The sequence below is a fragment of the Serinus canaria genome, chromosome 2 (genome assembly GCF_022539315.1).
Source record: "Serinus canaria isolate serCan28SL12 chromosome 2, serCan2020, whole genome shotgun sequence".
NCBI lineage: Eukaryota > Metazoa > Chordata > Aves > Passeriformes > Fringillidae > Serinus > Serinus canaria.
Genome location: NC_066315.1, coordinates 105,445,193 through 105,471,369, shown reverse-complemented (window position 1 = coordinate 105,471,369; position 26,177 = coordinate 105,445,193). Strand labels below are relative to the sequence as shown.

Genomic DNA, 26,177 nt, shown 5'->3' with positions numbered 1-26,177 from the left:
TCCTCACCAGATTCCTGTAGCAGTTGATGTGTAATAGCTAATGCTTTGGGCAAGTGGTTTTTGTTTAAGTAAAGGATCCTAAATAAATCTCATCTGTTCTACTGCACTAAAATTCCAGCAGATGTTTTTGTCACTTAAAGCTAAAATTAACTTCCCGAGTTGTTTTTGAAACTGACATCTGGAGAGAAGTTTTTGTATTCAAAAATAATTTGTTTAATCACAGGGAGTATGTCAAGGTTAGTAGGCCTCAAGTCTTGGCTGCCTGTCATTTGTCCACATGTCCTTACTTGTCCCTGGGATCTTCCTTGGTGACTTAAAACCACTTTGTTTTTCCAGTGTGTGCGTGTGTGTTCTAGAGGGAGGAGAGAACTGACTCCCACAGCAGGTTTGACTGATATAGGCAACAAATATGGATGAGTGGCTGAAACTGAATGCCAACCTTCAAACTGAACAAAAGGGCAGGTTAACTTTAATGAAAATGTAAGTTTTAGTATGTAAGGAAAGAAATTTCTTTGTATACTTCAGCAAACTAAGGGTTAATGTGTTTAACAAGCAGAAGGGCTTACTAAAACACAAATACCCACTCTGCTGACTGCCTGCATTAAAGGATACATGGGAAAAACAAGTTAACATTACAAGTGAATATAAGATTGAACAGTTGGTGGACACTGTCCTCTCCTGGACATATGTATCAAAACATCCACAGAAGTATTTTATACTTAATATTATTCAGGATGATCTTTCACAAAACATTTTGGTCTCAGTGAAAAGTCAGACTGGGGAGTGAGTGGTGGTATGTTGGTCAATTGAAATAAATCCTCCTACCCACTCATCCTCTGCAGGGAAGCTGAGTAAAACAAGTCAGTGTTGGGCTTATAGCTACTTCCTAACACTATAGTTTTCTACTATGAGGAGATCAGACATGACTGGGTTTTTGATGGGATGGGGCTTGTTTGATTTTAAGGAACATTTCTTGGTTTTGCTCTTCCTGAAAACTGAAGCATCAGCCCTGGTAAAGGTGTTCCCGTGGCAGATAAGTAGGGGAGGTAGCACAGCAAGTGGGGCTACTGAAACAAACAATTTAGCCTGAGTATTTTTTTTCTAAAGGCAGTGTTTCTGTTTATCAGAAAGGTGGGGTGGAGAAGGAAGGTACAGCCTGTTCACATTCTCTGAAAAAGATTGCTTTAGCTACCTTGAGCAGAAACAAGACAACCTTGGTTAGGATAGCAACACAATAATTTGGAGTTAACTAAACTTTGAAACTTTAATAGTTCATGTAGTTTGAGTAAGCTCTGGGTAATTTTTATCTATTGATAAGAACAGAAAAATTGTGAATTTTGCTCATTGTCAATAGCACCGTGATCCAAAAATGGATTTGTGTTATCAAAGGACAAAGGACTTTGACCAATACTTACACCTTTCTAGAAGTAAATTGGATTAACAGTTGAGCTGCTCAGTAGCAATAAGAAAACTGAACAAACTGAGAAATGCACACTGTTGCAGGCTGTGTTCTCAGCCTAAATGCTGGTCCTTGATGGTATGCTTATGACTTGTTTCAGGATATGTCAGCCCCCTGTAGAACAGGATGCTCTGTTTCCCATTCTTTAATGATGCTGCTTTTTTCTGTTGTTCCTGAGGGTTTTAATATAGGCCATAAATGTTGTGGCCTGCCAGTGTGAAAGTGACTAGCAGAAAAACCCCAAAACAACCTTTAACCTTCAGATCTGTTCAGACGTAGTGAACGTGCTTATGTACCTATTCAGTTAACTTCCCTTTTCTCACAAAGACACAACTAAATATCTTAGTGGTGCCATTGTGAAAACTGTTCTGATGACTGCTGTAGATATTCCCTTCCATTGGTGTTATGCAAAATTCATGGTTCTGGTTTTGGAGAAATTCATGTTTCTGTGCAGGTAAAACAGTTTAAATGCTTCAAAGTAGCACTATCATTCCCCTTGGGGTTTTAATTTAAAAACTGGGAAACTGTTCCTTTCATAAATGAGCATATGCATTTCTTAGTCATGGTTAATACTGGAAAACTTTTCTTACTTCTGCTTTTTTCCCCCTCTTCCTTTCCACAGAACAAGCTTACCATCTCCAATGTTTTCCAGAAATGACTTCAGTATCTGGAGTATCTTAAGAAAATGCATTGGCATGGTAGGTTATCAGAAAGCTATGATAAAAAATGGGGAGTGATTGTTTTATTTGAGGCCCAAATGAAAACTTGTTTAGGAGAAGAGGTCTTTTGTATGTGTTTTTTTGTTTGTTTATGGGGTTTGTTTGTTTGTTTTAGTTTTACTTTTGTTTTTTTTTAATTTGCTGCTTATGCTTTATTTATTTGATGCTTTATTTATGCTTAATTTGCTTTATGCTTTACCTTATTAACTTCAGAAGATAGGACCTGGTCAGGGCAATATTCTTTCAATAAAAGTGTCTTCTCTTGACTTGAACCCTTTAAGTACTTCGTGGGAGTTTTTAAATTTATTTTGACTGTGGAAAAAACAAAACAATCCCTGAAAAACAACCACTTTCATTTTGCTTTTGTCCCTTCCCCTTAGTATCTGAGTCTTCCCCCTTCCATGGTTACTGACCAGATGGTGGCCAGATCAGAGTTAGCTCGTTGGCACCTAATCTGCTTCCAGCTAGGTATGAATTGAGAAGAGCTCTTCTCTCCATTAGATTCCACCATAGGCTGGAAATATTTGCTGCTGATAAACCTCTGTCAGTCTCTAACAGCAGTCTACAGAAGGGAAAGTTTGTGGGTTTAGTTGCTGTTGTTTTCTCCTCCTCCCCTTGGTGTAGTTAGGAGCAGCATCAAGCAATGAGGTGTGGAAATGCTGGGGAATGCCTGCATCAGCAGCTCCAAGTCTCCCGAGTTGATGTGAAGTGTCTGAGGCTTCTCCCAGTGTCTTTAGTGGAAAAATGTTACAAAATACAAAGAACAGATTGAAAGCCTGCCTTGCATAAGGTATGTGCAGGAAAAAAGGGTCTTAATTCTGCTTTGCAGCAATTGCTGCAGAGAAGCTGTAGTTGTGGGGGGCAGCAGAACTTGTAGTGGCTTGTACCAAAGCATCTGCCAAGGCTCCTGGTGCCGGGTGCTGCTCTTATGGCTCAGGACAGTGCTGTTTGCCTCACCCTTGGCCAGCAGTCACACTTACACCCTTTTAATTTGCTGCTGCAGGCAGTTTAATCCATTGCTGTGTTATGCGTTCAGAGGGCATGCTTTTTAAAAATGGAGAGAGAGAGCAGACAGCATCCAAACTGTAGGGCTTCCTTTAAATTCTTATTCCTGTTACAAACTCCCTTTTTTTCTTCAGAATACAAAATCCCTCTTTTTACTCTTGTACCACCATGTTTGCCTGCCCTTTCTGATTCTCCTCCCCCCACTTGCCCACCTGTCTCAAAAAAAGGATCATATGTTTAAGTATTAAGATGGTCTATATCTATTTATGGAATAATAAGTAACTTAGTCTTTAAAAGTTAATACTTCTTTCCATTGTTTCATCTCAACTTCTTAATACTTTCATTGATAGGAAGTTTGCTGTTTGGTTTTCTTTTTGTTTTAAAAGTAGCCTTAACGGCAGCAGAGCTCTGCTTATCGAGCTCATAAGGGTTTTGTCCTTTCAGTATTAGCAGAGCCAGGTCAAGCACATTGCATTAGCACTAAGAGCATCATTTATTTTTGTAATAAGCCAATTGCACTTGGGTTACAGCAGGTCAGGGTATCTAATCATTCAGCTTGTAACGCCAATTTCATTTGTGCATCAGGAGCTGTCGAAGATCACAATGCCTGTTATATTCAACGAGCCCCTGAGCTTCCTGCAGCGCCTCACGGAGTACATGGAGCACACGTACCTCATCCACAAAGCCAGCTCGCTTTCCAGCACTACCGAGAGAATGCAGGTGCGTTGGTTCTGCTAGTTCACGTGGGCTCTTGCTGAATGTTGTGGGATCTTTCTTCCTGGTACATGGTCTCATTGTAGGAGGAACTCCTGTAACTTGCTGCATGTTGAGTTCTCCTATTCATTTACTAGTTTTGTTTATTGTCCTGGTTTTCACAGGGATAGAGTTCAGTTTATTCCTAGAAGCTTGGTATGGTGCTGTATTTTGGATTTAGAATGAGAATAATGCTGGTAATGCACTGATGTTTTAGTTGTGCCTAAGCTGTGTTTTCAGTAATTTAAAGACTTTCTGCTCCTTGCGTGCCACCCCACCAGTAAGGACACAAGAAGCAGGGGTGGGGGCAGAGCTGGGACAGCTGGCCCCAACTGTCCAGAGGGATATTCCATACCATATGGTGTCAAGCTCAGTACACAAACTAAGGGAAAGCTGTCTGGGGACTGCTCAGGATCTGATGGGCATCTGTCCCTGGGTGGTGAGCCATTGTGCTGTGCATTACTTGTGATGATTGTGATTCTTTTATCATTATTATTTTCCCTTGCTTTTCTGCCCTATTAAGCTACTTTTATCTCAACCCACCGATTTCACCTTTTTTATCCCCCCAGTTTATCCCCTATCCCATTTGGGTTGTGGAGGGGCTCAGTGAGCAAATGTGTGGTGTTTATCATGCTGGGTTAAACCACAGTCCTTCATGGCATCCCACAAGGAGCAGAGCTTGAAGGATTGAGATGACAATGGATCTGACCACAGATAATAAAGCAAATTTGTTATAAGCATTTATGATATTAGTTTGGTAGTCTCTGGTTGCAATATTGATTTATTTGCTGCTGTGCGTGTTCTCAGAGGTGGGTTATGCAACATCTGACTCGCTGTGTATGTTCTCTGCTGTGCTGTTTATCACCTCTGGGGGCTGGGTTAAGGTTAACATTTTGTTGTACTTTGTAACACTATCTTATGATTCTGGTGATGCCTCTGAGCTGGTACTGGTACCATTGCATTTCCACACCTTGGGAGCCATCTATAGGAAACCATCCATAGCTACACTTTCTGCCTTTTCTTGTCAGAGAGCCAATCCATGTAGGAGATACCTTCTTCCATCATTCCCTTCTCCTCCAGGCTAGTTAACTCTTGAGAATTTTGAATATCATCAGGATATCAAATCCACTTGTACCTTTGCTGTATCTCATGAATGTGTCTCTGGTCTTGTTCATGTTAAAACAACTATTTGGGGATACCAAAGAGATCTGCCCCAGGGCTGGAAAGCTAATTAGGTCCACTCCTAAGTAAGTGCAGAATCCTGAGAAATTAATAAAATGTTTGGAAAAAGTATGCTGTCACCCTGGTAATTCTAGAGTGACAGAAATCACTGCAAGGTGCTGGGGTCTGGCCCAGGCCTGATGAGCCCTGTTCAGCACTGTTCAGTTCCCTCAAGGGGAAGAGATGGCCTCCAGATCTGACAATAAAACAAGAGGCACTGGAGCTACTCCAACTCCTGTGTCTGGCACCACTGCTGAACCTAAGAACAAACCTGTGCTGGTGTGAGTCACCCCTATACACAAGAGGAAGTGTTGGAAGGGAAAGTCAGCTCATTTAGTAAGGGATGAAGGAGTTTCTTCCAAGAGGGAGCAGGAGAAAGGTGTAGACAAGACAGGCTACTCTGAAGCAGGGCTGTCACGAGAGAACAGGAGACAGAAGAGAGGTAGCTGCTGACTGGGGAGGAGGAAGGTGAAGAATTCATACATGAGGCAGTACCCACTCAATCCTTGTCCCTGAGTGAGCTGTGAGATACACAAAAGTATTTCGGCTGTCATCCAGGTGAACACCTTGTCACCAGTCTGCTGCAATGTTGGGGTAATAACAGAGCCAGTAGTCTGGAACTGGAGGATAAGGAAGCCAGTCAGGTTGGACCCCTTTTTAGGAACTCAGGCAGTGACAGAGGGATTGGAAAAGTGACACAAGTCACTGGGGAGGTGACTCATGTCAGGTGTGAAGGAATGATATTCCTTCAAGGGCAATGTTAGATGTCACCCAGACAAGTGGAGCACCTTGGAGAAAAGTATCAGTACCTGAGGGAAGTGGCCCTGCTGGAGGTGATTTATGATGAGCTGGACAAGAAGCAGCTATCCAGAGGTGCACAGTAAGTCAGGTGCATGGGACCCCTGTGGTGGAAGTTTGTGCAGAACCAGAACTATCATGGTTTAAGCCAGCAGGCAGCTTCAATACCAGACAGCCACTCGCTCACCCTAATTCCCCCCACCTCCTCCATGGGAAGGGGGATAGAACTGGGAAGGCGAGGGGGGAGGTGGGCGGAAGGGAGAAGAAATAATAATTTGAATATACAAAACAAGTGATGCACAGTGCAGTCATGTACTGCCCACTGACCAATGCCCAGGCAGTTTTCAAGCAGCAGCAGCCCCTGGCCAGGTTTCTTTCCCCTCTAGGTTATTTATATACGGAACCCCTGCCTGGTGGGGTGGTGTAATAAGTTGAAAAGTCCTTGACTTTGTTGCTAGACATTGCTTAGCAACAACTAAAACATCAGTGAGTTATCAGCATTATTCTCATTCTAAATCCAAAACAGCACTGTACCAGCTATTAGGGAGAAAATCAGCTCTATCCCAGCAGAAACCAGGACACCTGTCTAGGAAAGTATTTTGATATTCTGTAACACCATGGCTACTGTTGATTAACTGTGTGATCTTACTCTTCTGAGCAGTGTGTTGCTGCATTTGCTGTGTCTGCTGTAGCCTCGCAGTGGGAGCGTACTGGGAAGCCATTCAACCCATTGCTTGGAGAGACCTATGAACTGATCAGGTAATGAACAGAGCTACACTGGAGGGTGGTATTCCATGGCAGAGATGTTTCATTAGATTTGTTAGCTGGCTTGCAGACTGCACTTCAGCTCATAAGCTTCCAGCCATTCTCCCAGCAGCGGCTGCAGGTGCATGCCCTGCTTGTGGATGTTCACCAATTGACCTTTCAGTGAAGAGAAACTACTTAACTTTTCAATGACATTTGCCAGGTTTAAAAGCAAGTTTTAGCTACAAAAATAATTTTTTCCTGAAAACTTATGAATGAAAAATGTGAATGATACAAAAGGAGAGTGTACAGGAGTGTTCAGAGTACCTAATAAGCAGCATGAGTCTATTAATGTGTAGCTGTGCCTAAGACAGATTTTTCTTTCAGTTAACATTTTGGCCTGTGTTTAGGGGAAGATTTAAGAAGGAGATCAGTATCAAAAGTAGCTATATTGACTCATCAGATCTGGTAGTTCTTTTTTTTTAATATTAAGTCCTTAGTTATTTAGAATGAGGATGTTCTGTGTTTTAGTTGATCTTTTCAGTTTAGCCTAGGCTTTTAATTATGTCTTGCACTGAGTACAGCAACTATGCATGGGTCCAATTATCTCTTTCATCTCAGGAAAAACAACTGCAACTTTACTACGCTTGATACATAGGTACATGGTTTGATTATCTTTATTTTGCAGAGATGATCTTGGATTTAGACTTCTCTCAGAGCAAGTCAGCCATCATCCACCAATCAGTGCTTTCTATGCTGAAGGCTTAAATAATGATTTTGTTTTTCATGGATCAATTTATCCTAAACTGAAATTCTGGGGCAAGAGTGTGGAAGCAGAACCAAAAGGCACGATGACTTTGGAGCTTCTTGAGTAAGTGGATCAGTACAGGGGGTACAGTGCCTCATCCTTGACGATTAGAGTGGATTAGTCTCAGGCTTAGGAATGGAGGTGTCCAGTACCCACATCCCAAAGCTTGAGGGCAGATCACTTTGTGGGGAGGAGGGGATGGGAAGATGAAAAGAACTCCCATAATTTCCCCATACTTGCTGCATGCTCCTAATAGCACCAGTGGGGGTACCTGGGCCTGGATGTTTTCCAAGTGCCTGGACATTGGTTCTGGTAAAACCAGCATGCCTGAGTCCTGTTGGCTTTCCTCAGACCTTTCCATGCTAACAGTGACTGCACCAAAGTGACTGTTTTAAGGAGCTGGTAAAATCAGTAGCGATAGGTTAATAAACTTCTTGGGTTTACTGACTTATTGCCATGCCCATTTTAAGACTTGGAATGATGATGGCTTATTGAAGGACAGACATCCTGTACACAGATACAGTATTTTAATTTTTATTCCCTTCCCTTAGGCACAACGAAGCCTACACATGGACAAACCCTACTTGCTGTGTGCATAACATTATTGTGGGCAAACTTTGGATTGAGCAGTATGGAAATGTGGAAATAACTAACCATAAGTAAGTTAAGAGTGTGAGCGCTTTCACTTCCTGCAGGTTTGAAAAGGAAAAGCATTTGGAAGTAATTAGTGCTCTCTTGATCTGCCTTTAGAACTGGGGAGAAATGTGTACTAAGCTTCAAGCCCTGTGGCCTCTTTGGGAAGGAGCTGCACAAAGTTGAAGGCTACATTCAGGACAAAAGGTAACAGCTTAATTCCAGATGGGAAACAAATGACTACCCTTGGTTCTGCAGTGAGCTGTAGAACTGAATGCCTTTAACTGTGTCTGTTAAGGGCAAGAACCTGCAACAGTAGGGTTATGAATTCTGCAGTACCCGTAATGGAGTTTCAAAGTTGCCCTCAAAAGTTCTTCTTTCATATATATTTGTCTGAAATGGAGAAATAAATCTCTTTTATCTCCTTTGTAAACTTAGTCTGCTTTTTTTGACAGCAAAAAGAAACTCTGTGCATTGTATGGGAAGTGGACTGAGTGTTTGTACAGTGTTGACCCAGCTACATTCGAAGCTTACAAGAAAAACGACAAGAAAAATACTGAAGAGAAGAAAAGCACTAAACAGGTATTAATCATGTAAAGAGTTGGGGGTCTCAAAAGCATGATAAGACATCTAAATATTTTATTAGCATTTAAGAGCATTAAAATTTCCTTTACTTTTCCTCTCTTTCCTGGCAGGATACAAAACAGATTGGATGAGTACCAATATTAAGGGATAAAATGCTTTTTTTCTCTTGAATTTGTATTCAAACTTCCCAAAACTTGGTGTGATCAAAATACTGTCTGGTTCATTACCTGCTTCTTCTTCCAAAGTTACATGGAGAAAATAACATTAGTTGGGCCATTTCTGATCATCATGTATAATAACATTCTAGTGGGACAATTTTGATTCTTAGAAGCAGGCCAGATTAGTTTCTTAACTTGATAGAAGATCATCTTTTCCAGCTTTTACAATGATTTTTTTATTGCTTTCTATTAAATTTTCACAACTGTAGAAATACTAGCAATTTCAAATTTTTCTTCACAATTGTTTTTTTTTTCTCTTGTAAAAAAACCTCACTCATTCTTCCAAACTTCTGGTTAGCAAGCTTTTTGTTTAGGCTGAATGGTGGTGGCGACAACATACAACTTAGTGAAGAGCAGTCACTTAGACAGTAGTTTAAACAGGGAGGATTGTTCCCCTTTGGTGACTGCAGTCAGGTGGTTTTGTGTTTGTTTTTTGTTTGGTTGGTTGGTTTTTTGTTTGGTTGGTTTTTTGTTTGGTTGGTTTTTTGTTTGGTTGGTGTTGATAGTTTTTGAAGAAACTTATGAAGAAAAGAGATGGAGACCTCTGACAGCACTTGTGCCTCTGCAGGTTCAGATTGTTGCTGTATCTGAGCCTGCTCCAGTGCTTGTCATCAGAGAGTGGTAAAGCACTGGAGATTCCTGCTTCTCTGGAGTCTGACCTGGAGAACTCTAGGGAGAAGGAATAAAGAAAAACACACCCTGTGTCTTTGTTCAGCTGCCTGTTTGCATTTTCCAACAATGTTCAAGATGATCATTGCTTTTCACTTTGAAATGCAACATCCTGTTGCATAAATCTCAAGCTGCAGTGTTGCTCTGACTCTAGGAAAATGCTTTTCCTACTTAATTAACAGAACTCTTTCTATGTAGGAAACTGAAGGCTTTGTATGAACTAGGCTAGGTATGAACCAGGTAGTGTGTACTGAGTATGTACTCCCACTGCCCCTTATGTCTGAGGAGCTGGTATATTCTATGGTTTTGGGGCATTTAGGTGAGCCAAGTCTCATGTGTAATGTCTGGATATGGTTTGTCCCTTCATGGTGGTGAAGGATTCATTCAGGCATGAAAGTACATGGCTTGTTAAACTTCTCATTAGAATTTCCAGATTTATGTAGTTGTTTTTCGGATATTACTTCTACTACTTAGTGCTACATTGCTACCAATCAAGAAATGCTTCTGCCTTCCTTGTGGGAACCTGCTCAGATGAGAGTCCTTTTGCAACTTACCCCAATTTTCTCCTGAATCCCTTTCATTTTTATACGAATAAAATTTGAAGGAAAATAATTTTTCAGGGATTTAGAAAAAGCCTTCATGTATGCAAAGGTGATATTTTACTAACATCAGAAGAGTTATAGTAGACCCACATTTAAGCCAGGATGGTTCTACTCTGAATGAACAGGATGTCTTTTTTTAATCAAGATGAAGCATTTTGGCCAGAATTTTCAATGCAAATACATGGAAGAGAATAATGTAGGCAACAGCAATTGCCCTCACATGTGCCTCATTTAGAGACACCTCATTTATAGAGATCTTGCTTTGGCAGGTCTGTTAACTGTTCTCACAGCAATATACTGAATATACTTGAGTAGCATTGAGCATAAAGTATGGATCATTGTGTCAAGAGCACATGAAAATCCACATTTTATTTCTCTGTAATTCTTATGCTATTTTAAAGTCTTGTATCCAACAAGGCAGAAATTGCAGTACGTATTGTAGCCTTTCTATAAAAGGCTTGGAGTTTGACAGTCTGATATTGAATTGTCTTTGTTTTGATACAAGGATAATTTTCTGATGGGTTCTGCTTCAAATTCTCAATTTCAGAAGGACTGATCAGGATCATTTAAAGAACAGAATGACAGGTTGTCAACACAGTTCAGATACAGTGAACTAAAAGCCCTGTTTGTCTTCCTAAGAGCTGAGGGGCTGAACCTGGTCTGCACATTGTTCTGTTGACTGTTCATTTTTAAAAGCACAGTGAAGGGCTTCTCAGTGAAGCAGAATCCTTACTACTATTTTTGATTTTTCTTGGAAGTGCAACACGTGAATCATCTCAGAGGACAGCTGAGTGCGTGTTGGGTACTGGATGCTTTCAGTATTATCTGATGGAACCATGGGAGAGGAAAGCTAATTAGCAGCAGGATTAAAGATGCTGGCCTGTAGCCAAAGTATTTAAAGCATTAGTTGCCTTAATCTGTGTTAATCTCTGGTGATCTCTGAAACATGCTGCTGTTTTTAGCTGTGACTGTGACACCACGTTTTCTTGGGAGAGCCTCACTCATTGTCCAGCGTGGCTTTAGTTCGATCTTCCAGCATCCCCTTCTGTGGTGGAATTAATGTCAGCAGCATCAGAGCCCAGCTGCTTTAAAGCTGTGTGTAAAATGGGAGATGGTTTAGATCTAGCTCAGGTCATACCTACACTGTGATCACCAGTTACTCTCCTGCCCCAGTAACCCTCTGTGGAGTTTTTTACTTTCTGGGAAAAGTCCTGTGGGTCCAGCTTCCTCAAGGTTGCATGTGTCACCCTTCATACCCTTTCCAGAAGCTGTAGCTAATTTAGGATATTAATTTCACTTTGCAGTTTGCCATTTCAGTGGTGCAGTGGTTAATGCAAAGGAAGTTTCTGCTGGGCACAGAGCAGTAGAAAGAGCTTTTTGTTGTGCAGAAACTGGGCAGCATCTGTATTATGTGCTGGCATTTCTTTGTTGTGGAAGGATGGGGAATGTGTCTTCCATTGTTCACCTTTAATGAAGCAGTAGTGAAGTTAAGTATCAGGCATGAAAATGCTTGTACTTGAGGAAAGAAGACATCTCTGAGGTGGAAAATTTGACATTTCTTAGCCCTTGAACATCCAGCTTACATCTACAAAGATGTTGATGCAAGAAACTGTTGGTAGTGTTCAACTGGGTGGGAATTGGGAGTGTGTGCTATGTAAATGCCTCAATCCTTGGCAAGAAAAGTTTCTTTGCTGAAATTACTCACCTTTAGTCAAGAAAATAATTTTCTGTAAGTTCTGGTATTGGAGTGATTGTGTGTAAATGGTTCATGATTTCAAAGAACTGCTCTTTTCTTTGTGTGCTGCCTTTAGGTGGGCAACACCGAGGAATCAGATGAGATGCCATTGCCCGACTCTGAGAGTGTGTATGTCATTCCTGGAAGTGTTTTGCTATGGAAGATAACTCCAAGACCTCCAAATTCTGCACAGGTCAGCTATGCTTCTCCTTATTGAAAGTGTGTGCTGTCCTCTTACTCCATATGGTTTACACAAAACACATCCATTTGTTGTCTTTTTCATTAGTAAGTCTGGATTTGCCTGTTTATTGCAACAAGCCTCCCCACCACTACTGTTAAAAGGATAACTGCCACAAGGATCAATCTAGGATTAGTGGAATTTCTCTGGAAAATGGGATGCTTCATGTAGATAGTGGCATGGGGCCTTTCCCCACCTCTTCTGTCCACCCTGCTTCCCTCACTGAGGCACCAGCCTTGTAAGAAATCACACTGAAAGGCTTTATTAGAGGCCAGACATTTCCAAGGACAGACCTGCATGGCACAAGTTGGTGTGGGAAGGGCTGTGAAGCTGGAGAACAACTAGGCAGAATACAAGGGTATTATGTGCAACTGAGAAGACAAAGAATTGGTACAGAAAAGATGCCCCCACTGCATTAATCAAGGGGGACATCTCTCTGCAGAGATAGAGAAAATACCAGTAGGACTGGAAAAAGAAGATAAGAGAGAAATAGTGCACTGAGTAATTGGATGCTGGCCTCCTTAAGCAGAAACAGCAAGGATCACCTACACTCCTTGACAGTGCACTTTTGCTGGTATCTTGAGCAATCCTATATTGACTGATTAAGTAATACAAAAGCACTTGGATTTGTTTTTAGATAGCAGTTTTCTTTTGTATTAACACAGTAGCTAGAGGTGTTGTAAAGTCACCTTTCATCTTTGTCTCTGGATTTCAGATGTATAATTTTACAAGCTTTGCTATGGCTTTGAATGAGTTGGACAAAGAAATGGAGAGTGTCATTCCCAAAACTGACTGCCGGCTACGACCAGATATCAGAGCTATGGAAAATGGAGAAATAGGTAACTTCAGTTATGGGCAAAGGAGGTTTTGTTTTTTCTTAAAACTGAGGGACAGGGAAAAAAGTTGTTAGATGAACAGCTAGAGGAAGTAGCTCCCCATGCATTCCTCCATGATTCCAGGCAGTAATCTTTAACGCAACCTTCTGCAGGCTGTGTTGAGCTTCTGGTGTCACCCACCCGTACAGGGGATGGTTGGGATGGAGATAATCTTCATAGTCACCCATATCTGCTGCTGTGGTTTAGACTGATGACCAAAGCAGTGTTGATAAACACTATCTGCACAGTCTTAAGGAAATACTCATGAACTTTTCAGTTTGTCTGTTTCCATCAGCCTGATGTAGAGGAAGTGTTTTGTTGTGCCAGTTCTGAGAAATGCAGTCAAAACTACTAAAGTGAAACTGCAATGCCAAAAAATACACTTGATGCAAAATTGTACTTCACTGGAGTTGCACACTCTGCTGTCCTAGAATAGTGAGTTAGAAATACATGATGAGACTTCCAGTGAATAGGAGTAGTGTGCTTTTAGACTAATATTAAAGCTGGATGGTGAGCTCTGTAGACTAACAGTATAGGGGCTCTTGTTTTCTCTGGCTTGCTAACTGATTGGGGTAAGTCATGAAACCCTGATTTGGTTTCAGCTGGATAACAGGGCAAAAACTATGACACTTCTGGTAAATAGTCTGAGATCTAGCAATAAAAACCAGTGTCATGGTGTAACACAGTGCAGTTGTGCAGTTTTATTTCTTTTTACTCGGAAGCTGATAACCATTTCTTTGAGGCTTTTAAAATAGATCAGTGAATTCCCACAACCACTCTCTCCTGCCTGTATAACTGTTTCGTGGCCAGGATGATGGATATATTTGGTTCAGAGCATCCCCAGTAATTTGTCTGTGTAAATTTAAAGAGCAAATAACTGTGCTGTTAGCAACAGACCATATTCCTTCATGATACACTAGCAGCATGAAGTTTGTATGGCAGCTAGTAATACACAGTGGGCTAGTAGCTGACAGGGAGTGGCTGATAGAAATAGTTTAAAAAAATAATTATTGGAAAACTTGTGTATGAAATGCTTTTAGAGGATTCAGAAAAGTGAGATTGACTTTCATCTAATCTGCTTCTGAGTCTGACTTACTTCTCAGACCTTCTGATCATCCTTTCTTGGCAAAGAGAAGCAACTGCTCTGCTTGTTTGGGATGCTGTATTAGTGCATTACCAAAAAAAAAAAAAATGAAGGTATGCTGCAGAGACAATTCTTTATAATCTGGAAATAAGCATTCCAAACCTCTGGTCATGAGGAATTAACACTAGTAGCAACTTAAACAAAAATTCATCAAGAAGCAGGTGGCCAGATTTCTGAAATAAATTGATCATATCTTCAGTTTCCCTACTGAAATAACTTCTGTGTATGCCACCTCCCTTAGCTCACATTTGCTATCATGTAGACATATTTCCAGAGTCCTCAGGCCATAGATAAATATATATTTAGCAGTCTTAAAGACTAGGATACCACTGGCTGATCCTGTGCCACAGCTGGCCTGGCTTTGCTCTTAGACTAAACCAGTAACCTTCAATGTTCCGTAGATGGCTTTTTAAATGGACATTTTCTATTACTGCCCTTATTTATTTTCTGGGTCAGATGAAGTTATGTCCCTGTCTTATATATTATGCTTTAATATCTTCTGTATTTTTGTGTATTTTTATTCCTTCAAGATCTGGCTAGTGAAGAAAAGAAGAGGCTAGAAGAAAAACAGAGGACCGCCCGCAAAAATCGTTCCAAGTCAGAGGAAGACTGGAAGACAAGGTTGGTGCCCTTGCCTCTGTGTGTGTGTAGTTACATAAAGGCTATGAATGTTCAAGTTAGGTGACAGTCTCCACTGGTGACATGCAGTGAGTGTTGTGTCAGCATGAAGAGCAGACAGACAGCATCTGGTCTGCAGTGCTGCCGTTGTGTTTGCAGACTCGGTCCCAGCGAGATGTAGCATTTCCAGAGGGAAGTGCCAGGCTTGCTCTGGTTTCTTCTCTCACTGCTTGCACACCCATATGCAAACACAAACTTTTGTCTTCTCTGAGCACTTCTTGGTTCTGATATGACAAAGATGTTACCTCTGACGGCTGCTGGTAAGGACTGTTGTTGCTGGTTAGTTTATAATTACCTCAAATTTGCATGCCTGGCCAAAAAGGAGATGCTCCCTCCTTGTGAGGTTGCCCATGGTTTCTCAGCCCCGTGGCTCTGTGCTGACAGTGCTGTGTTCTCAAAGTTTATCACCCAGTTATCAAAGACCCTGCCTTCTTATGGAAGGAGCTCCTAACTACAAAGCAGGAGCTAAGGGAGAAGTTAGCATACAAGGGACCTGCCAGTATGTTTTGGGGATTTTTGGGGGGGTTTTCTTTAAACTATGAGGAGTCAGCTGGGAGCTCTTACACACAAGCTAAGAAGAAACCATGAAAACCTGACCTGATAAATCAATTTTGACCAGACGAAGCCTATTTAGGAGCATAGTAGTGAGTTGGCATTATCTTCTCAGAAAAAACAACAGTAGTGGTAAACGTTAAGTAAGCAAGGTTCCTCTCTTCTCTATTATTAATACAGTCAAACACAACTTCAGATTAAATATCTTTAAAATGTTTGTAACAATAAATCACGTTTTTTTCCTTTTTTTTTTTTTTTTTTTTTTTTTTTAATGAAGTCACCCATCATCCCAAAATCCCAGGTTTGGACATGTCTGCCTTTGTCTTTTTCCTATGCCTGCTCTCCTGAAGTGTTTGGGTTTGTTTGCATAGAGACTGATGAAGAATAACATCTTTGTAAAGGTTCTAAGTGCTGGACAGCCTTGCACCTTTCGCTTCCTTCCTGAATTCAGAGTGCTTCTAGCTCTCACCAGGTGTTTTCAAACCTGGGAAAGCTACATAGTATTCTTCCAGGTGCCTGAAGTACCTTAAATATAGCTCAAAGCACCTGAGGCTGGAAATTGGGGAATTCCCATGGAGCTGTGGTTTTTGGGTTATATAATTAGCACAGATGCCATTCACAAGGTTCTGCAACTGCTGTTGTGCAGATTGTGTAAACCTGTTCAGCATGAATCTGGGATATCCTTTAAGAACTCTTTGCTTTCCAAGATGTTTCTAAAGCTTTGGCAGAAAATTCCTGGTGTCTGATCTCTTTAGTAGGAATGCCAGGTGTGGTTGCCTATAAAGGATGAATGTTAAGTTTAAGGAGAGTTGTGCTATGGGGGGAAAAGTGCATGCTGTGAAGAAAAACTGTCCAACCCATTCCCAGGTCATCTGTAGGTCTTATTCTGCAGTGCATTATGAGCTCAGATCTAAACTGCTGCCATTTCCTTGCCACAGAAAAACAGGTTTCTTGCTTTGTCTGGTAGAATTCCTCCTTCCTAAGACAGTTCTCCAAAGTGCCCAGTGATTTTTTTTTTAATATTTATAATTTTATTATTTTGAATCCACTTTACAAGTGAGGTTTTGGTGTTTCTCAAGAGGTGATTAATGTTGAACACTTAATATTTTAGATGCTGACCAGTAATCTTAAGTCTTGAGTAACAGTATTTAATTCAGTTTTGAAATACAGCAGTGGTCTGTTGATTTTGATGAAGCCTGTCCCATCTTCTCCACATCACTGACTGGTTTAGGTCTTAAACGTCTCTCAGGCTTAGTTCTTCCCACTGCCTTTCTCCTTCCTATTGAAGGAGGTGGACACTGGAGGAGGGGCTCTCTATCCTGACCTGTACAAGTGTTGAGGACACACTAATGAGCTGTGGGGTGGTAGAATTTCTTAATCTGAGAGGTGAGGTCACTGTGCTTATAGCCCTGTCTCACGGCAAATGTTTGGCTTTAGCTCTGGAATAAGCTGCTGTCACCAGTGAACTGGACACCTAAGCCAATCCAGACACCTCTTATTTGGGAATAGCTGACTCCTGTGGGAGGAGGAGCTGGAGGGAGCTGTGTACAGTACTAGGGGTGAATGACTTCTGTTGACTTCAGTTAACTTAACCAGGGTAGCAGGGGAACCACTGGAGTGTTCACCTGGTCAGTTACTCCCAGGAAGGCAGCACAAGGCATTTCTTCCAGCACAGCTCTCTCAAGTCCTTTGAGCCAAGCAAAGCTTGCCTGTTAGCTGCCCTGCTTTGTAACCAGTAACCCTGCAGTACTGGTGGCCTTTGGGTTTTTGCCTTTTAAAGAGATCAAGTCAGATTTGGTTCAAATGTGCTTTTTCTTTTCTGAAACATTATGGTGCTGGAGAGGGGAAGAGCAGAGGTAAACATGCTGCCTTGCACACAGATCATTTACTTAAGTGAGTGTGGTCACTACAATAAGTCACAGAAACAACTGGCTTCTGCAGTCAGTGAGAGATGAAAGGAAGCTGTGGAGCACATTACCACAGAAACAGCTTCTACCAAGCTGGCTCATGCCATAAATGTGGCTTGGCAAAATACAGAAGCAAGTTAAAATGCTTGAGGTCTGGTACTGTGTGCTGTTGAGGCACAAGACTGAGCAACTGGGCCAAACAGAAAGTGGCATTCACTGTGCTATATGGTGCCTCCAGATTAAGCAGGAGGAGAGAAGAAAGGAAAGAAAGCAGGTGCTCAACATCAGTGTTTCTGTTAATAACAAGCTTAGTAAAAGCTTGCAAGTAGCTCCGTGCAGATGGAATCAGCTTTCTGGGCCTTCAGATTGAGTCTCCTGCTGCCAACAGTGTAACACAACAGAGTTAACTTGTAATAATCCAGAACTCTTCCTGCAGCCTGTGGGTGATGTTTTATCCTCACTGAGGGTAGCTGGCACACTTGTTCCGAGTTACCTGCTGGTCAAACCAAAGGGAAGGAAGCTAATGCACAGGCAGTGGAAACAAGGACGAGTCACCTGTGAAGAACAGAGGGATGAGTTGTATAGAGATGGGTTAAGGAAGGCCAAGGCAAAGCTGGAATTTGGCAAAGCATAAAAAAAAAAATAACACAAAGGGCTTCTACACATATGTTAACCAGAAAGAAAGGTCAAAGAAGGTGGTGGTTTTTAAGGTGTTTTTCAACCCAGGTCACTCTACAATTCTATGATGAAGTGCATTGCAAAACAAAGCTTTATAAAACCAAAGGGTAATTTAGATCCAGGGATATAAAATTTGTTTTCAGGACTGCAGTGCTTGTGGTGTTTACATGTCTTGCAAAAACTGTTACTGCTTGTGCATGCCAGAATGGTTTTTCAAAACTGCTTTGAAATAAAGTTGTGTCTGTCCTTTTTTACGCAGTAATCTTGGCAGCTTCAAATGGCAAAACACCGGTGTCAGTAATTCCATCTCAGGGATGTTTAAGCAGTGTTGCAAAAGGGGAAATGTAATCACTGAAGATGACTTTAAACTCACAAATTTAAAACCAAGAGGACTCCTGCAACAATTATTTTGTGCTGTGTATTTTATATACCATCTGCTTAAAATGCAGCAAAGTAGCTCTAAACTTGTACAAGGGAGTCTTAATAGCTTCACTAACATGCTGTGTGTTTCCTTGCAGATGGTTCCACCAAGGCCCCAATCCCCACACTGGTACACAGGACTGGCTTTACTCTGGCAACTATTGGGACAGAAACTACTTTAATTTGCCTGATATTTATTAAAATGCAGTAAGGAGCCTCTGACTGATACAAATAAGTCTTAATCTGTTTTAATGTTTTCCCTTGTTCTACTTATCTCCTGAAAATACTGACATGTTATCAAACAGAATATTAAGCATCTCTGCAATAAATCAGGTGGTACATGATCTGCAGTCCTAAAGGTAGGAGAATAACTTTTCTGGCTGATGGTGGGTCCTGCATGGACAAAGTTGCTGTGGTTTCAAGCTGCCCTGAGTACACCTATATTAGGTTGTGGTGTATGAGGAATAGAACACCTTCAGCTGTTCTGTGAATACTTTATTTTGTAACATTGGCACAGGTAAAACTGGTTTTATTTATTGTGACATGGGAATGTTTAAAAAGCACACAAAGTAATTGCAATATTCTATTCTTAAATGAAGAAAAGGGTGTCACTTCTGTAAAGATGTAATTTTTCATAAAGTGACTTTTCTTTTACTGAAGTAATTCCCTTGAAGCCTGAGCTCTGCTCAGGAAGATTCCAGAAGTGTTCCCATCTCTGGAGCAGTAATGCAGTTCTTTAAGCTGGTAACATTACTCAGAGGTTATTTATTCAATGTTTTGTGCAGTGTGTTTTGAATTTTTTTTTGCTCTCCTGTTTTGCTACCAACCTTATGACTTAAGGAATTAAGAGCCATTTAAATATCTACAGATTTGATTTGAACTGCACACTAGTAACAGGTTTTAAAAGAATCTGTTTCATGCACTAGAAGTTCCGGTGCCCAGCACCACTGCAAGAACCTAATCAGTCCAGGAATGACCTGGTGGAACATGGCAGGGGGACAGGACTGTGTCTGTACTGTGCAAACTCCCTGCAAGGAAGTCTTGTGCATTTCAAAGGTAGTACAGCACCTCAGTGAGGCCTCCTGTGCACAGCTGCTTTACCCCTTTTCAGTGGGGTGCATTCAATCTTAGTCTGTTTATACTGAACTGTGTACAGAGCTTCTAGAGGGCAAGCTGCTCTTTGTACAGTATTTTAACTGCTGTCTGGAGGTTAGTGTTAATTGAATAATTTAATTGCTACTAAATAAAGGCTTCAAAACTTCTTGCATCTAGTCTAAAGTGAGTGGTGTTCAACAGTGCTGACCCCTTCTGAGCAAGCCTCATCCAAAACCTGCTGCAGTGAGGACAGGTTGTATGTTTCTCTCCATGTGCTCCATGGACCTCTCTTCTCTAAGCAAGGAAGAGTCTCTTTCTAGGGGGTGGGGAGGGCTGGGGAACTGAGAGCTTCCTGCAGCTTGAGCTTTGAGTGGACTACTGAAACTGTTAATAAGGCAATGAGATGCTTTCTATTTTTATCTAGGCACTTCTCGCATTACCCAGGTCCTGATGCTGAGACATATTTGCATAGATAAGGGAAAGTTTTTTCCTTGGCAGCCTTTCCTGTGAGGGGCCAGCACTCACAGTGACCTGCAGATGCAGGATTTTAGTACCTGTTCTATCTGTAGAAAGCCTCTAGTCTGGCCAGAGCTTCTTGAAATCTGTCTGGACTTGAAATCTGCGCAGGTCACACAGCACTGAACACGGAGTGACAAGGAAAGCAAAACGTAGTTCCTGCCTGCTCCCCATGACTACACCATGTCAGCACAGCGAGAGGCTGGGTGGCCCTCACTGAAACAGCTCCAGCAGATGTGGCAGTGGGCACAGTTCACACAAAGCTAACATGGGGATGCTCAACATGGGAATGCAGTTCTAATTGCTGGTGCTTTTTTCTGAACATCTGCTCAACTTTATTTGAGTTATTGCAATGTAAACTCCATGCCTCCTGACCACTTCCTGAAGTGCAAACAGCCTCTCTTCTTAACCTGTTTAAAAATTAACATGAACTCAGTAGGTAAGTGTGGAAGAACTTCTTCAGGTACTACCCAAATGCACTCCAAAGGGAGGGTATTTTGCCCCACTCTGAATATTAAACACTAAACGTTCAGGCGACAGGCAAAAAGATATGTATAAATATGAGGTTAAAAATATGGTTCTTTCAGACTAAAATCAGAGCAGGACTTCCAACAATAACAAGCAGAGGAAAGCAGTGTGTGTGCGTTATATAGGACAACTACTTTAACCAATCATCTCTATTTTATTTTGAAAAGGGATAAATTAAGTTTCTAGTAGTAAAATCCAAACAGTAGCATGTTCCTATGTGGGAAGCAAGTATTGTTTTTCAGTACCCTGCTCTGGGCATGGGGTCTGATGTAATGGTAACCTGTCCTTGCAGTACTGTAACTTTCTGCAGGAGCACTTAGTGTGTGCTACTGCCAGCTGGTCTTTGCAAACATCACATCAGCCAGAGGGATGGCCACTGGGAAAACACTGGCTGTGCATGGCTTAGCTGCACTTTCAGCTGCACAATTAGAACCAGGGCTTGCTGCTTTCTCATCAGGCAATGTAGTAGATCTCCTCCTTCTTGAACCAGCAACTGGCTGTCCAAACATGGCATGGGCAGAAACAGGTTTCCAGTCCTGCGTATTTGGAATATCAGAGCCCACTAGAACAGAAAGTGGAGAATTTATCCACTTCATTTTTCTGGCATGATATAATTTGGAGAAGGTATTTTGTGACAGCTGACCATGTTGTTAATCTTTTCCCCTGGAGAATCTGAGCATTGCCCAGGAATAAGGATCCCCACCTGCAGCAGGACAAAGGCTTCACAGTAATTTTTACTAGTCTCAACTAAGTTACAGAAGAGAATGTTGATATTATAGAGTGTGGTGGATGTCCCAGGCACCTGAGGCCAAGAAGACACAAACAATTATGGGAATCAGAAGCAGTTAGTTAAACAAACACACCTAGACCTAGGGAAAGCAAGCATGATACAGAAGGGATCTGGGACAGCAAACACCAATTTTTATGTAGGTGACAAACACCTGCAACCTAGAAAATAAAATAAAAATGAAAAAATAAAATTTTGTCAGACTAAAACTGAGGTTTGATAAACTTGCCTGTAAGTTTAGGTTTTTTTACCAAAAAACCCCACTGTTAATCTAGAAAGCTTAACTCTCCTTTACAAAAGGCTCTACTGTTCCAGGGTTGGGGTGGGGGGCGGTGGAGGGGGGCAGGACAGCTCCGTGCTGGAAGATTTCTCCAGCTGGGCAAGGGCTGAGCTGGGCACATGCCACCACAGGGAAGAGATGCTGGTGAAGGCCTCACCTAGAAAGATGCGCACCTGCTCTTTGTGGAAGGATGGCTGCAGAAACTCACCAAGTCCAGCCACCACAGGCAACCACCACCATTTTTTCTAAGTGAGATAACTTAGGTCACTTCTGGAAGAAATGATCTTTCAGTCAAGGAGAATCAAAACTAAGGCTCCAGCTAGTCACCTCTCATTAGCCACAAAGCACATGGATTACATCTTGTGTCCCTAACACCTGCTTCAGAAAATAAGGTTTTCAGCAAAATTATTTTGCATCAATGGCACTTTGCCATCACTCTTACCTGCCTCTTTGCCCTCAGGAGTAGAGTCCTGGCCAGAGCCACATTTCATGGACCAAATGGCAGTGAAATATAACACAAGCATTGGGGCCAGGCTGACAGTGTTGGTTTAGTAGTTTCTTAAAAGTCACCTCTAACCCTGCATTGCACTGACAAGAGCTGATCTTCCATTTATTTACCACTAAGGTGTAGACCTGGAAGCTGGAAATGGGAAGATGACATGAATGCCCAAACTTTCTTACCTAAAAAGACAAACTTGCTCAGTTTGATTCCAGTTGTGCTGTAGATTCTGTTCTCTCAGGATGCCAAATAAATCATCATCAGATGGACCTAAGGTTGTAGTACTTGAGGCCTGGCCTGCATTTAATGGCTGCTTCATCTTTAACAGGTAACTTATTTGGTCTACAAATGGAATTACTCTGAAAACTGCTCTATAAAAGATGGAATGCATCCATAATCAGGTCATCATCCCAAGACAATGATACAACCTCACCAGTTGAGGTAACCTTGGTTTTACTGCAGAAAGGTACAATTTGTAATGGATCAGTAGGAGCAGGTGATGGTGGAGGCGAAAGGTGATCATGCTCTGTAAAAACAGCACAGTAGCAGAGGAGAAGGCAAGTCTTTCAATGCATCATCACAGCTCAGCACTGAGCTGCTTTCTGAATGACACCAGAAATTATGAGAGACATTATTCAAAGCATTAGAGCTAAATCCTTTCTGAAAAAACATTCTCCCTGCCAGCCCAAGCCAAGTCAGACCCATTTATAACCTGTCACTACTGGGCAATGCCACAGGAAGGAATGGCTGCCTTGCAGCTGTGCAATCCAGTTAGCTCCCTACTGGTGCATGAGTCCCAAATCCTATACTGGCACTGTGGGTGGGAGACTCCAGAGGAAATCGTGCTCCCAGCCCAGGTGCAGTGAGTGCCACTGCCCAGGTGCCTCCTGGATGGTTGGACAGGGACGTTTCCTTAACACAGGCATTCAGGTGACAATTCTCAATTATGCAGCCACTCTCTCATTATATTTGAAAAGTCACAGCAGTCAGGCAAAGTCCCCAGTGACTGGAAAAAATGGAGTATCACATCTGTTTTTAAAAAAAGGTGATGAGGACTGTAGGAGCTACCAACCAGTCAGCCTTACCTCTGTTCCTGGTAAGATCATGGTACAGATCATCCCAGAAGATACATCAAAACATATGGAAGATGGAGAAGTGGTTAAGGACAGCCAACATGAGCTGCAGCTTCTCCAAGGGCAAACAGTACCAGACTAATCCAGTGGCCTTGAATGATGGAGTGACTGCATTAGTGGACAAGGGATGAGCTACATATGTCATCTACCTGGACTTCTGAAAGGTCTTTAAAAGTCGCTCCCAACATTCTGGCTGCTAACTTGGAGATACATGGGTTTGATGGATAAGGAAGTGGCGCGAAGGGTGGAAACAAACCAGCACTAAGTGGATCCTCAAGGGTCTGTACTGGGACCAAAACTATTGGTAACAAGTCTGTAGCAGACTCGTTACTGTCTCTTCAATGACAGCATGATCAAGTGTGCCCTCAGCAAGTCTGCACATGAAACCAAGCTAAGAGTGGTACAGTTGATTTACCAGAAGGAAGAGATGCCATCCAAAGGGACCTGGACAGGCTTGAGGACTGGGCCCAAACAAGCTTCATGAAGTTCAGCCAAGGCCAAGTGCAAGATCTTGAGTCTGCCCACAGCATTCACCCATTCCCATCAGCTGCGGCCTTTTCCCCCTCCCCACACTACCACAAAACCTGCTCCTGCTTTCTGCCGCTGACCTGCCTAATGCCCAGCACAGGCAGAACCCTTCTAAGCAAGTGCCTTTGCCAAAACCTGTTTCCCTCACTAGCAGCCAAGCCAGACATTTCTTCCCAGCACAGGATAAGGGCAGTTCTTCCCTCAGGCTATGATGCCATCACACAATCTAGTGGATCTGCTGCAACTTGTGGAAAGCAGAAAGGCTGCAGCCACATCCCTGCCCTCTGTGGTGAAGGGGTGGGTGCAGAGACCACCCCCTGCTTACAGCCTGGCTTTTTAACACAGGTGACATACAAAACCCAAGGGATTTGAACAAGCTGCAAAATACAGCACCTGAGCAGCAGTGTTCCTTGGTGGCCTCTGGGAGGGGCTGAGGACACAGCTGGAGACTGTAACTTATTCAGCCACACCCCAAGAGGAACCAGGTTATTCCTTCATAAAGGCTTTGTTTGTACTGTAGAATCTTATGATTGCAAGGGCAAACCCTGAAACAAACCTCACCTGCCCAGGTGAGCAGGGCAGGTGACATTTGCTTCCCAGCATACATTATTAGTAGGTACACAAAAGATTATTTTCTGTTCCAATACAACAAGCACAAAAAAAGTCACTGTGCAGTGCTGTATTTTCAAGGTTACCACTGTGTTTTGGAGGATCGTGAAGACAGAAAGATCACAGGGGCAAGGCACGATCAGGAGCCTGCTGAGGGATAAAAACTTTAACCACAAACATTGCTGCAGATCAACCTTCACTATAGTTGGAAAACCATCATCTACCTACCTGCTCTTGCATTCTTGGATGCCTGCATCTCTACACAAACCTGAGGGGAACTCCAGCAGTACTGAAGATTTAAATCTCATTGGTGCTAAAGCATTTAAAAAATCTGTAACAGCTTCTTTTTAAAAGTAACATACTTGCAGCAGAACTCACTGCTAATTTTGAATGACTTTCCAGTTCATTCATAGGAAAGTATGCTAATGTATACTCACCACAAAATGCTTCTTGAATCCTTAGTAATTTCTCAAGAAAACTTCTCAAATTATCTTTTCAGTCCTGGAGAGCAACACCACAGATTATAATATTTAAAATGTTAAATATTCATATTTTATTACTTCTGAAACTAGGAAGAAGAGCTTCCTATAGAAAGAATACTTTAAGAATATATATATATATATATATATATATATATATATATATATATATATATATGAGAAGTAGAAAATGCATCATTTTTGGAGTAGGGAGAGCAATCCAAAGTCTAGATTTCTGGACTGAGAGCATATGGAAACAACACGCCTTGATAAAGGTATTACAAATACCTGAGTGCAAAGGTAGCCATGATTACCTCAAAACCATTCATCTTCAGTGAATACAGAGCAGAGGAGAACTGGCACCTTTGCTTCTCTGGAAAACTTTCAGAACTCTAGGTCTGCAAAGCTCTGCACAGAAAAAGCTTCAAAGCTTAAGTACAGATGTCATAAACCACAGAAAAATGTATTACCAGAGGTGACAGAACTGAAGCATAAACCTCTATAAATATTTGAAAAGGCTGCAGGACCCAACATAAAATTGTGTGTGTCTGAAACTAAAGTGCAGCTATAGGAAAAAATATGTCTGGAAACTAATTCACTGTGCTGGGACTTAAATGCTGGTTTTGGAAGCCATCAAGAGCAATGTACCAGGTACTTTACTAACACACATCACCCTTTGGCCCCATACGGAAGGGCCTGTTAGCCCAGAAGCAGCCTGCCCAGCTAAGGTCATTGCCTTTTCCTACCACCTTTTACCCCTTTGCAAAACAGCTTCCAGACAATGTTGAAATCTAAGAGCCTGGGCAGAAGTTCAGCAAATCAAGGTCCCAGATAAGCTTTATTTTTCTACCAGAAAAGGGATCAGGTCATTCATTAACTGGGAAGAAGTCTATGACCCAGCAGTACAACAATCTTTTCTCAATATAGTAAACATATTGCTTTTAGTGAAAGACTGGGAGGTGTTATTACAAAAATTATTCTGCTTAGCAAATTCTGACAATTTCTTTCTCCCTTCCTTCTCAAATCCCCAAGTCAAACAAGTAATTTTTTTCCTTTTAATCTCTTCCTCTCTCCCACCTGGGCATCTCCTCTAGGTAAGCACAGCTTGCCAGAAATGCCTGAAGAACACTGACCAACAGCCAGTCTTGCTGAGCTTAACAGATTACTTGACTGGAACACCATCATGGAATAGGTCACATCAAAAGACAAGCAGCATTTTGGAAAAACCAGCAATGGAAAAATTAAGGCTAACAGTCAGACAACTGCACATGAACTCCCCATG

The 26,177-nt window shown here is 41.9% G+C and overlaps 1 protein-coding gene across 3 annotated transcripts in view; it reads left to right on the top strand.

The window, feature by feature from the left end:
* OSBPL1A (oxysterol binding protein like 1A) overlaps window positions 1-19,708 on the top strand; it is a 77,294-nt gene extending 57,586 nt beyond the window's left edge. For 2 of the 3 annotated variants that reach the window (XM_050970473.1, XM_050970474.1), the window contains exons 18-29: window positions 2,082-2,157; window positions 3,769-3,903; window positions 6,617-6,714; window positions 7,388-7,570; window positions 8,059-8,166; window positions 8,258-8,347; window positions 8,596-8,722; window positions 12,026-12,142; window positions 12,903-13,026; window positions 14,737-14,827; window positions 15,714-15,737; window positions 18,540-19,708. In XM_050970473.1, coding sequence (XP_050826430.1) covers window positions 2,082-2,157; window positions 3,769-3,903; window positions 6,617-6,714; window positions 7,388-7,570; window positions 8,059-8,166; window positions 8,258-8,347; window positions 8,596-8,722; window positions 12,026-12,142; window positions 12,903-13,026; window positions 14,737-14,827; window positions 15,714-15,737; window positions 18,540-18,642 — 1,276 coding nt within the window. In that variant the 3' untranslated portion in view covers window positions 18,643-19,708. The remainder of the gene's footprint in view (window positions 1-2,081; window positions 2,158-3,768; window positions 3,904-6,616; window positions 6,715-7,387; window positions 7,571-8,058; window positions 8,167-8,257; window positions 8,348-8,595; window positions 8,723-12,025; window positions 12,143-12,902; window positions 13,027-14,736; window positions 14,828-15,713; window positions 15,738-18,539) is intronic. The other variant, XM_050970475.1, reaches the window with a different exon arrangement.
* Window positions 19,709-26,177: the final 6,469 nt, after the last annotated feature.